The sequence below is a fragment of the Hirundo rustica genome, chromosome 4, assembly GCF_015227805.2.
Source record: "Hirundo rustica isolate bHirRus1 chromosome 4, bHirRus1.pri.v3, whole genome shotgun sequence".
NCBI lineage: Eukaryota > Metazoa > Chordata > Aves > Passeriformes > Hirundinidae > Hirundo > Hirundo rustica.
Genome location: NC_053453.1, coordinates 60,550,168 through 60,562,645, shown reverse-complemented (window position 1 = coordinate 60,562,645; position 12,478 = coordinate 60,550,168). Strand labels below are relative to the sequence as shown.

At 45.2% G+C, this 12,478-nt stretch overlaps 2 protein-coding genes across 2 annotated transcripts; one reads left to right on the top strand and one right to left on the bottom strand.

Annotated features, from left to right (window-relative positions):
* Positions 1 to 509: 509 nt before the first annotated feature.
* Positions 510 to 8,362, bottom strand: TSPO (translocator protein). Its single transcript, XM_040061426.1, has 4 exons — positions 8,302 to 8,362; positions 3,944 to 4,144; positions 2,120 to 2,258; positions 510 to 1,286 (listed from the first exon to the last, which is right to left on the bottom strand). The coding sequence occupies exons 2-4, from the start codon at positions 4,129 to 4,131 to the stop codon at positions 1,110 to 1,112; spliced, it is 504 nt and encodes a 167-aa protein (XP_039917360.1). The 5' UTR covers positions 4,132 to 4,144; positions 8,302 to 8,362; the 3' UTR covers positions 510 to 1,109.
* Positions 8,363 to 8,440: 78 nt separating this feature from the next.
* On the top strand, positions 8,441 to 11,114 carry MCAT (malonyl-CoA-acyl carrier protein transacylase). Its single transcript, XM_040063244.2, has 4 exons — positions 8,441 to 9,057; positions 9,188 to 9,275; positions 9,542 to 9,759; positions 10,029 to 11,114. The coding sequence occupies exons 1-4, from the start codon at positions 8,614 to 8,616 to the stop codon at positions 10,449 to 10,451; spliced, it is 1,173 nt and encodes a 390-aa protein (XP_039919178.1). The 5' UTR covers positions 8,441 to 8,613; the 3' UTR covers positions 10,452 to 11,114.
* The last annotated feature ends 1,364 nt before the right edge of the window (positions 11,115 to 12,478 follow it).

The window sequence follows — 12,478 nt, the reverse complement described above, 5'->3', positions numbered from 1 at the left end:
AATTATTTAAGCTAGTTTGCAGAAATTAGGATGTGCTTGAGAGGAAAGTACAGTTATAAAATTGTGTAAGTGTTCTAAACCTTGCTTCAAACTTTGCAAACGTGCAGCGCATTATCCACGATCAGGAGCACAAAGGAATATTTGAGGCTATTTCAGGATGGTCTGCAGGAACCTGCTTTGTTCACTGACTGGAGCACAGGGTGGAGAAATAAACTCAGGAAAATCCAGTTGCTGTGCAGGTAGGGCAGAACGGACAGTGGGGTTGCACAGTCAGGAGTGATGCTCACACCATGCTGGCCTGTTCAGGGGAACCCAAACTGGTTTGGGCTCCTTACATTTGATTAAAGAAATGTTGTAAGTGGGTTCTCACAGTTTCTTTACAGGTGCTCTGAATTTCCTGGTTTTTCTCAGCCATTGCAAAGGTAAGAAGAAGAGATGAAGGGACTGTCTTTGAGGCTGTAGTTTTCTGCTGCCTTCACTGCTCAAAACAATACCAGTAAGGAACAAGGTTATTAAGTTTACATGTAGTTTAATGCATTTAGTTGAATGCATGTACAGTTCTTCTAAGTGGGAAAGCACAAATTGTTAAAAAGAGCTTGTCTTAAACATTTCCAGAGTACAATGGCCAGAAGACAAATATCTGGTGGCTGTAGTCATACACATCATAGCACAAAAGCACTGTGCCTAGTGGTAAATATGAAAGATTCAGGCCACAATCACCGTGGAACACCTGTTAGGAACACCTTTCTGGAAACTGTGTTAGTGTGTGGCTGGATTTCTTCCTCTGAACACAAGCAAGTTTGGTTCCTGCTTTATTCTGGTAACAGTTAAAATGCTGTTGTCGTTGTCATGTAACATGTAATATTGTCATGTAACATATAATACTCTAATATGGCACTTACCACTTTTCAGTCAAGACTTTCTTCTCATTTGCTATAAAACCCAATCAGGCATACACCCCTTTGTGGCTTGCCCAATAAAGTTGTATTTGTTTTGTCAGCTTGTAATTACCAAAGTAATGGCAGAAATAGTTCACCTAAAAATATAAGGCCATAACTTTTTATATAAAAAAATATTGTGGGAAAAACATGGTTTTGGCTGCAAACTGCTTATTCAGGCTTTTTCTTGTTGCGATTGTCCTTCCAGACCCGATAATTGAGTGCAGAAGCCAAGCTTAGCCAAGCTAAATAAGGAACCATCAAATAAGCTGCTGTTTTGTTGATGTTGTACCAGGAAGCAGTGGTAGCTGTTGCTGTACCAGTTGTAAGCAGGAGAGTCACCAACCCCTGAAACACAGAAGGTGGTTAGTGTTGTTTTCACTCGTTGTATTTCCTGTGTGTCACTCTTTCCACCTGTTCTATTCCTCTGCGAGTTAAATCCTTCTCAGAAAATCAGCCAGCAGAAAAAGATGATGGATTTCTGCTGAGTTACAAATCACTTCAAGTATAAATACAAGAAAGGTCATTCATTACAGCTGGGAGCAGAGAGGGAGAATGAAGTCTTTCTCACCCATACCCTCTTTAGTGGGCAGTGAGACACTTCCCAGAGTGACTTGGAACAAGGAAACCTGTCCAGTTTGTTCATGTCACCTGAAGAGATGAGGTGTGAATGAAACTGTGATGGATTGCAGTCTTTCCCTGTTAAAGCATGTACAGCTAGAGAACCAGGCAAATATTTTATATTTTTTATTACCAGTTCTTATTTTTGAGAATAATTGAGCTGTTTCTCTTCAGAGAGCTGCAGAAAATGAGTCCTTTTTAAAAGGGGTGTTGATCACCTGAATAATGTTGTAATAAGCTACTTATCACTGCTGTTTGCCAGAAAGACCTAGGAATTGCTATTAGGCATAAATATTTATGTTTTCTTGTCACACAAACCTCTTACCAAAGGCTGGCAGAAAGCTGCTTGAAATCTATCTATTTAAGGATGATCCAGATCTGTAAATTCTCTCAGGTGGCTGCTGGCATGCATGAAAGAGAATTTTAGAAAAGTTCTGCAAGCCATATTTTGGATTCAGACCCATTCTCAGGGAGAAAAGATTGTGACACAAACCTTTCATGCTAATACCTTGTAAATAAGAGTAGGAGCCTTTGGTTCAGAAACTTAGTATTCCACTTACCCATCCCATTTTGTGAGCTCCAAAAAATATTGGAGTCCATGCCCAGTTTAAAGCCAGGTTCCCTGCATACAGACCCAGAGGAACCACTGACTTTTCACTGAAGCCCCCCAGTTCCTTCCACACCAGGTAGGAGCCGTATCTGCAGAAAGCAAAGGGGAGGTGTCATTCACTACACTGTTCAAAGCTACCACACATTCTTGATCAATGAAATAACTTCAGTGCCAGGGTCTAGATGAATTTGGAAGATTTGGATATCCAGGCCCTACTTGGCAAAGTAAGTGACAGCACAGGCTTAATCAGCTGCTCTGGATAACAATATGGAGAGAGAAAAAATCCAATCATGCCAGAACTCTCACTTTTAAGTGCATTAGAAGCAGATAACCTACTGCATTTCAGTCTTAAAAAAGAATGCCATGTTGAAACAGAAACAAGTCTAAAGATGCAAATAGTGATGAAACTTTGTTTCAGTACTGGGACATGGTATTTTAAAGATTTTAAAAAAATAAATTAAAACCCACTTTTGAAGTGGATTAAATGAATGGCATTGAGTGGGATCCCAAAGCACAGCTGATTATGGGGAGCAGGAGCAGCCCTTTAGTCACTGTCCTTACTTTCACAGGGTCTGAACAGTGCAGCTTTGCTATTTTGGCAGTTTGATTGCAGAGAATAATGAAAACAAAACGTTGGGGCAGTGTAAGCATCAGAAGCTTCAGTTTCCTAAGTGATTTCCAGAGCAGCGTGGACCTGAACTTGTTCATACATCTAACTTCAACTTCAGACCAAGACTGTGATGTACAAATGCAGGAATCTAAGTGTCAAGAAAGGCAGGTAAGCTTACTAAATCTTGGTTTATTTGTTGCTTTCCATATATTTAAGAGATTCTGGAGGAATGAAATGTCTTGGTCATGCAAGGAATGTGTGTGCATGATGGATTAGAGAAGGCTGGTACTATGTATGATCTTTTCACTGGGCTGGATGTATAATACATAACCAAGACCATCCACCTTAGGATACACTGATTCTGCTATTACCAAAATAACTGATAAGCTGTCACAATCTGGACTTTTTCAAGGTATTTAACCTGCTACCCAGATTTGTGGTGAGGAATCCAGACACGGGGTTACAGATTTTGCAATCAACTTGAAGATGTCAGGAAAGCCACCCAGCTCTTTTCTTCTTGATAAAAGGCATGCTTTTATTCACAGGTCAGTAATGATCTCATTCAAATGTTAACTCTTCAAATACACAAGTATATCACTTATTTAAGTTAAAAAGTACAGCCTGTATGAGGAGAAAAAAGAGAATACTGATGGAGAGGAACAGGACATGTGGTTATAGAAACTACAGAGCTTTTCTGGAAAGAAAATTAAACCAAAATGAGAGAATGTGGGAGTGCCAACCTAGCATTCCGTTTCATCCATTGCATTATTGAGCTCTGTTAGAACAGTTCTATCCTAATTTCCCCCACCCTTTTTTTAAAATTTTCCTAAAATTACTGAAGGACATAATTAGAAGAAATCTCAGTGCTGGCTTGCTCCACTGTTTGCAGCTTGGCAGGTCTTCCCCTCAGAATGAATGAGGAAAGCAAATTAATGGCAGCTTTTCAAGCTCCTGCTTTTGATGTGGATTCTTCTGCATACAGAATGTCCTATCAAACCCACACACAACTGCCAGAACATGTTTTTACCTGTTAAACACGCAGCTTGACACAGTTTCTTACAAACATACAGCCACAGGAGTACAGTCATAGTCCTCTGGTCCAGCATTATACCAAAAGCAACTTTGAGATCAGGTCAGTGCCTTAATACAATGTGAAAAACATACCCCATAGATGTATAGAGAGTTCCCCAAACAGGAGCAAACACCCAGTTAGGTGGACACCAGGATGGCTTCTGCAGAGTTTCATACCATGTTGGGATTTCCCTTTTGGTTATATTGCTTCCTAAAAGTCCTCCTGCATGTGGCAGGAGTGTGAAACCTACTGCTGGGACCCAGGCTGGTACCACTTCCATTGAGACAGTGAACCTGAAACAAAACCAAACACTGGTTGGCAGAAAACTATGAAAATGCAACTGTAAAAGATTCCATTTTTAACAGAGTTAAAAAATAGGCATGTCAGATCTGATCCACAGATCAGATCCCCATCCTGGGGAGGGGGGAACCGGTGGGAAGTGGGGCCTTTACTTTCCTTGCAGCTGAGTGCACGAATTCATTAGTCACTGAATTTTACCTACAGAAGTATTCTCACCCATAAGTGATGCAGAGGAATAAAGCAGTTTAATGTTTTATGAATCGCACTTGGAAAATAAATAAATGCAGTATGAAGCGTGTATTTCTGTATTCAGCAAAAAGCCCGTTCCCTCAATGAAATGGCAGAGCCAAGGAAGAAAAGAACACGTGCTTTCCTGTGCTCAAGCAAAATAATGTGAGATGTTGTCTGCAGGATGCTCAGTGGGAGCCGGAGGGATGCGAATCAGTAGCAGACACTTGAGAAGCTGCCTTGGAAAACAACCACCAGGGAGGACAATGAGAAGGTAAGTACTTAAACGATGTTTTGCTAAACAAGGAGGGCGATCTGGATACACGGGGAGTACACCTTTGGCTCCTTCATGAAGCATTCAATCAGTCGCGGTAATTGTAGCTGCCAAGCCCATTGAATTTGCCTACAGAAGTAGGGCTAAGTAATGCCTTTCTCTGCTAGGCCATGCTGCTTTAGTTAGGGTACAGGCAGCAGGAAAACCAGCAAGCAAGAAAGGAGGAAAAAGCTTCATTGCAGATTTTCTGGCCAAAAGCCAAATGCTACAGAAGAGCTGTGCTTTGTTTACTGAAATGTAAACATTAGAGCTACAATAAAAAAAAGGACAGAACTGAAAGGGGTTTTTTTCAAATATACAGTGGCAAATACACTCAAATTCCTGTTCATCTGTTATGCTGGAGAGAGATTATGAGATTGCAGCAGTGGGGAAAGAGCAACTGCAGAACGCCCAAGAGAGAAAGTAAAGTTTTAGATCAATGAGCATTTCAGATGCTTGTCAGAGAAAAGTGCCATATTGAGGGGAGGGACAAGACCATGCAGCAAGATGTGCTGGCAGCAAGACCACAGCTGTCCATCAGCAGTGGGAGTTCCTGTGTTTCCATTCCCAAAAAATTAAATACCAGAATCAACTTTCCACTGAAACCATGGTAACTCAGAAAACAGCATGGAAGAGGCCAGATCTGTCTCTGGTTACTTGATGTAGGTCTTTAGTAAGAGAATGAGTAAAAGGCAAGGATGCACTGGACAGTCTGCACTGGCCAGTGCCTCAGTCTTTGTTTACCTGTGCAGTACAAGAGCTGTGCAATGTTTACAGAACACCCTGTACATTTCCTAAAAGTAATGTAAGCACAGAGATTCATCAGCCCTGCCTTCCTTTCAGTGTACAGCTGATTATCTAAAAGGAATCGGTGAGAACTAACACACCACAGACTTGCTAACACAGCCCCACTGACTGCAGCAGTATTACTCAACCTTGAAATAATAAGTACTTTCCCAATCAGATCCCAGCTCCAGGGTGAGTTGCACAATATTCTTGCACCCTCATTTTCGTACTGAAGAATGCTGGATGTCTATGAATGGTATCTGCAGCGTACCCAGCAGATATCTGCCTCTAAGAACCACCAAGGTTGTAAATATTTTCTTTTCACACACACTTAACTTGTTTACTTCTTTTCCACTTCTTATCTCTGCCCTGCAACATATTCTTCATCATGCTGCCCCTTTTCTGTTTAGCCCTAGTGTGACTTCAGGCAGTTTCAGGAGTGCAATGAGGGCTGCACGAGGCCGCTTTGCTTTACATACAAGTCAGAATAATTATTCTAGGTATTCAAAACATCTGTCTTACCCAAAGTTGGTTCCAGCTACATTAAGCAAAAGGAGAAATAAAGAGGAAAAAACCCCCAGTAGTTAAACTTGCTGCCTAGTGGGCTTCTCTCTCTTGTTTTTCTATGGTGGCATACGTGGAGAAAAAACTAACAGAAGCTTTCTGTGTCCTCTTTCTGGAAAAAACACTGTGCACCCAAAGAAAGGGATGGGGTGCTCTGTAGGTGGGATTAGATATATCATGACAGAGCAGCTGGGTCACTTCAGCCTGATGAAAGATGAACTAAAACACTTCATTGCCTTGAGGAGGCCTCTGAAAGACACGTGCCTTTCCCTCCTTGGGACACTCTCAGCAGGAAGAAGGAAGGTAGGAAAGGAGAACTGCTTTCATCCCATTTTCGTGTACCTCTGTGCTGATAAAACTTCTGAATAGCTCCACTCTTGTGCAGCTTGGAGTTGGTTTTTAAGCACATGGGCCTTAAAAATCGCATTAAAAACACCAAGGAAAGTCTCTTAGCAGGGCTAAATCACCTTGGCAGCCCTGGGGTTCCAGTGCTCGGAGATGGAGTGACAAAACTGGGACCATACCATGGAAGGGGGTCCCCAAGACACGTACTCTCCCCCTCTTATCGTCTACCATACATTTTTTAAGGGCAAATAAGGCTCTGCCCAGGTCTGAGAGGCAACATGCAAATTTTCCCTAGGAAGAAGGCTTCTTCCCAGGATAGCTGTCTGAAAAATTAAAGATAACATACTTAATTTATATTGATAAACTATTTACATGTGTTGTGATTTTAATTCCCAGGAAGCTGCAACACTAAAATCAAATTTATATCACAGTCTATGACAAAGAATACAGCTACCACAAAAAAAAAAAACAAAAAAACCAAAAAAAACCACTAATCTCAAGTAATAGAGACTTGAGGAGTTCAAATAATAAAAGTTATAGAATATTAAATAGAATACAAATATCTAGTAAGTGTATAATATATGTTTATGTATTAGATTTTTTTAAAATAAGACTATAACACAAGGTGTAGATATGGAAACCAAAAAAAATCACTAACTAGGTTACATTTCTTTTAACATGGCAGAGCACAAGTTGTGCAAATAAATTTATGATTTTTTCACATACAGGGAGCTGAAATGCATACTGAAGCAAGATCTTTGCTGGGAGAATTTGCCATTTACTGCTCAATCTCTTCTCATTGACATTTATGTTACAGGTAGAAGCAGCCACGGGCTGGGATATGGTCACATATATGTCATATATCTCCTGTGTTATTCCCATGTATTTCAGCTAACTTGAGCAGTTCACTTCCAGGTACTTTACCTGGAGGGTGACAAAAATGGAAGAAATCATCTTACAAAATAGCACAGAGAATAGAAAAGTGAGAAAAACCTGCTCACCGTGATCCTTCCCAATTGGCCCAAACAAAAATTCAACATAATTTCCTGCCGTTGTGACACATTTTCCTTCTCCCAAACTGTACTTACAGTCTCTCTCACTGAACTGCTCTGACTCAATGCTTGATACTGTTTCATAACTTTACTTCATGCACAGTGGTTACACAATTGCTACTCCGGCACAGTAACTTTCGCTTTTTTAAAAAATAATCTTACTCGTTGAACGCTCAAATTATATCACAGTGCATTTTGGGCTGATATATAAGCATCCCTCAAAAACTCAGAATTGAAACCAAAACCCTTTCTTTCACCCTTAAAGAAATGTTCCTCGGCGACACTGAAGGAAGATACCTTTAGTTAAATAGCAGATTGTACACTTCTCCCGAGTGCGGAGAGCAAGTGTGCCGCACAGTTCTGCCTTTCTGCTGAGCGCGCACAGCTCTAAACCACTGAAAAACTCGCGAGACGGATAAAAATTAAGAAAAAACTTCCTAGCTTGGTATGGTTTTTTTTTTTTTAATTTAAAGCACATTCCATGCTAAACGCCGGCACGGAAAAGCCGCGTTTGCCCAAGCCGTCTCCGCCCGTGAGCGGCCCGCCCGGCCCGTCTCCATCCAGCACCGCAGGTCCGGTCCTGCCCGGGGGATCCCGGCTGGCCGGCACGGGGCTGTCGCCGGCAGCAGAGAGCAGGATCGCCCCCTCAACCCGCTCCGCCAACCCGCGGGGAGCCGAGGGCGCCCGGGCGCGGCGGGATCCCGGCGGCGGCAGCGCTCCGGGAGCGCCGGGACCCGCGCGGGGGCCGGGGCGGGGTCGGGCGGCCCCTCCGGCGAGGCGGCCGGGCCCCGCTGCGGGGCTGCGCGGCCCCCCGGGCTCCCCGTCCCTCCCCGAGCCGTGCCGCGGGCGGCGCCGGCGTTACCTCCTCGTCCTCCGCGCCGCTGCTGCCGCCGGCCGCGCCTGCTCTGGCGGGACGGCCAAGCGCCGCCCCGGGGCCGCGCGGGCTCCCCCGCCCCGGGGCGGGCTCTCGGCGCCGGGCGGGCGGAGGCGCCGGGCGCGGGCCGGGCCCAGGGCGGCGAGCGCCGGGGCGGCCCGACCGACCGACCGACCTACCTCCTTCGTTCCCTCCCTCGTCCCCTCCCTTCCCGTCCCCTCTGCCGGCGCCCGGCCCGGCAGCGGCTGCCGGCGGGGGCCGCCCCGTTCCCGTGGCAACGCCCGTTCCCGGGCGGCGGCCATGGGCGGCTGGGCCGCGGCGCCATGGCGGCTTGGTGGCTGCAGCGGGCGCGGAGGCCTCCGCGGCGCTGCGCGGCGGTGGGGCAGCTCCCGCCCCGGCGCTGGGGACCGGGCGGCGACCCTGAGCGACCTCCTGCAGAGCTCGGTGGAGGCCGAGGAACCGGGCGCGGCGGCGGAGAGGCGGGAGCGGCGTTGCCCCCGGGAGGGCACGGTGCTGCTCTTCCCCGGGCAGGGCAGCCAGTTCGTGGGGATGTGCCGCGGGCTGCAGCAGTATCCCGGCGTGCGGGACATGTACCGCCTGGCCGAGAAGGTGCTGGGCTACGACCTGCTCTCCCTCTGCCTGGAGGGGCCGCGGGACGTGCTGGACCGCACCCAGCACTGCCAGCCCGCCGTGTTCGTCGCCTCCCTGGCCGCCGTGGAGAAGCTCAACCACCTGCAGCCTGAAGTGAGGGGCCGCGTTGGACGCGGGGGGCCGGGGCGGGCCGGGGCCGGGGCCGGGCCGGGGTCGGGGCGGCGGCGCCTCGGGCCTGCCCCGCGGTGTGGCTGAGGCGCCGCTCGGCTCTGTGTCCCCGCAGGTCGTGGAGCGCTGCGTGGCGGCCGCCGGCTACAGCGTCGGGGAGTTCGCGGCGCTGGTCTTCGCTGGAGCCCTGGGCTTTGCCGAAGGTGCCGAGGGGACGTGCGGAACTCCCTGCTAGGATCTCCCAGTCCGGGCCCGTGCTGTTTCCAAAGCATTGCCTGTTATCACTGTGTCCCTCCCGCTTTTTATTTTTAATTAGAGGACAGATTTTACTTTCTACTTCCACTGTTCGCTTTAACATGTGTAATTCGGCATTAAAAGCATTGACGTTTCACGAGAGTGAACAACTGCCCTTTCTTGCGCGCAGGTGCCCGCGCTCACATTTACGCAGCATCTCTGTTTCTCTCCGTAGCGCTGTACGCGGTGAAAGTGCGCGCCGAAGCCATGCAAAAGGCGTCGGAAGCTGTCCCCAGTGGAATGCTCTCGGTTGTCGGCCGGCGAGAGGCAAATTACAAATTTGCCTGCCTGGAAGCCCGTAAACACTGTGAATCGCTGGGTATAGAGAACCCCGTGTGCACAGTTTCAAACTATTTGTTTCCAGACAGCAGAGTCATTGCAGGACACCTACAGGTATTGCTTCAGAGTAACTATTCCTTCAGTTGAACCGAGCGTTTCACTTTTAAAAAACTTTTATTTTGCACTTCTGTGTGGGTGTTATGTACGGCCTTAGTTTGTCCGAACAAAAATATTTGATCTGTGGGGGTTTTTTTCTGGCATGTGTTCAGTTGTTGGGTAGGGAAAGGAATCCCTTTATCATAGTAAGTCTGATGAGGTGATTCTTGTGGGGTGACTGAGAAAACCTTTTCTGTGCAAGACTCACTTCTCTCTCTCTTTTATAGGCTTTGGAGTTTTTGCAGGAGAATGCCCGAAAATATTATTTTAAACGTACAAAAATGCTTCCAGTCAGTGGGGCTTTTCATACCAGCCTTATGGAACCAGCAGTAGAACCACTGGCTGAAGTCCTAAAATCGATTGAAATTCAGAAACCGCTGCTCTGTGTTTATTCCAATGTTGATGGCAAAAAGTACATGCACTCAAAGCACATTGAGAAGCTGTTAGTGAAGCAGGTGGTGTCACCTGTTCTGTGGGAGCAGACCATGCACTCAGTGTACGAAAGAAAGCAAGGAACAGAATTTCCTTACACCTATGAAGTGGGGCCCGGGAACCAACTAGGAGCCATTCTCAAACAATGTAATTTAAAGGCCTGGAAACAATATAAACATGTAGATGCTCTGGAAGATGAGGAGGCAGTGGATACTTAAATAACCTTTCGAGAAAAAATCCACACAACTCGTTTTTTTCTGATTTAAAACTTTGTGCTCCCACAAGAAGAAATCTTAAACGTTCATGGCTTCTCGTGTTGTAAAGAGCACTGTGCACAATTGCAATGAACATTTTCCTTGAAGTTCCTCAGGTGTGGAAAGGGGAGAGCAAAGTTTGGCTCTTCCATCTGTGTCAGGACTGCAAAGCTGTCAACAAACAGGCCAAGCAGCATTGTTTGGCCTCAATCCTGCAAGCAACTTTCCCTCCTGAGTTGGGTTTTTTTGTTGTTGTGGGGTTGGGGTTTTTTGGCTGGTTGTTTTTTTGGGGGAGTTTTTTGAGTGTGGATTCAGGTTCCAGTTGGTAGCCTTGGCTGTCTGGTGCAGGGAATCTTCTGCAGGAATGCAGGGGTTGTAGAGGCCTCTGCTCTGGGATGGAGGGTGCATTTAGAGGAACCATTTTTTGGGACAGCTTTCAGTGTGTTGACGTTCCTGTTTTCTTACTCAACTGACTTGTGGAGTGTTCACCTATGTAAAGTTCTCTTACTTTGTGTCCATATTGCCAGTGAGCTGTCCATATTGCAGCTGAATGAGGCAAATGATGTTACTAGAAAAATTATTTTCTTAAGGTTAAACTACAAATAAACTATGAAGCTTTTCTTGCTATTTTTAATGTTTTGGGGTGCATCATTATTGGCTCTGTCCATGTGTAGATGGAAGTAACTTTCCCTCCAGTTGTCCAATGTCACACTGGTTGTGCTAAGTTACACAAGAAATGTTCACTGGGAAAAAAGCTTACCAAAAATATTAAGTACATTTCTTGGCAGCAGGAAATGATGAGCTGGAGAGCAGCAGGTTGTCCCAAACCCTCCTGGAAAGAGCTTCCCATTTCCCAGTTTGGGTTTTTTTGTTGTTGGGTTTTTTTTTTGTTTTGTTTTTTTGTTTTTTTTGTATTTTAATGCTGTATTTAACAGATACATAGAAAAAAAAATTACTTAAATCAAATGACTGACAGCATCTTCAATAATGTATTATGAAATGCAGGAGAACTTCCAATTAAAGTACCAATCATTCTGTAATTTCACATTTATGACAGGGAGAGTGAATTAAAAACACTGGCCCTTATTATCATTGCTAAGTGGGCTGTATTATTAAACAGTTCTTTTGTAGACTGCAGCTGGCAGCTGTGCCTCCCCTTACAGTACAAATTCCACTTTTAGCATGTGTAAACATTAACAATTAGTAAAATACTGAAAAGTTTTTCAGCTTCACCACTAGACTGCTAGAGGCTGATGATTAAGGGTTGGAATAACTGTAAAGAAAATTATTTCAGTGAAGGTTCCTGTGTTACAGGTAAGGTGTCAATTATTCAGAAAAGCATACCAAAGTCTTCAGTTAGAATTATTGGTCAGAGTATTGCAACTAAATCCCATTCATATTAAACACTGGATTGTCCTGTGTTAGAAGTTTCTGGCCACACCTTGTAAGACCAAATGCAACGTTGATGACTTTCAAACCAGCTTTTATGATAGCAAAAACTGAGCGTGCTATGTTGGTGGCACTAATTTTAGTGCTTTAAAATTTCTGGACTTTCTTTTTAATTATTTAACCTTTCTGAGGAAATGCTGGAGACCTGTTTTCTATTTGTAGTGTTCTTGCCATATTTTTTCCCCCTCATTTCACTTTGTTGTACACAAAGCGTATAGATTCTTTGCTCAGAATTAAAGCTGTTTGGGAAGTCCATGCTAGAAATCTCGTTTGTAAACCATTAGAGAACCTTTGCACTTTTGTCAGCTGCACAATGCTGAAGGAAAGTCTTTGTATCCTAAGAGCATTCCAATCTTGTGGGTCTTGTTTAATTAATGGGAAGAAGGACCCCTCACCACTGTCAGGCGTTTGCTTTTCTTCTGTGCAGTGGTTGAGACAAGGTTGCTCCTCAGTGAACTTTGTGTCTCCAAAACCAGAAGCCAGAGGGAATCATGCTCTTGTGCTGATGTTGCAATTTCTAGGAGCAGAAAAAGTGTGGTGGA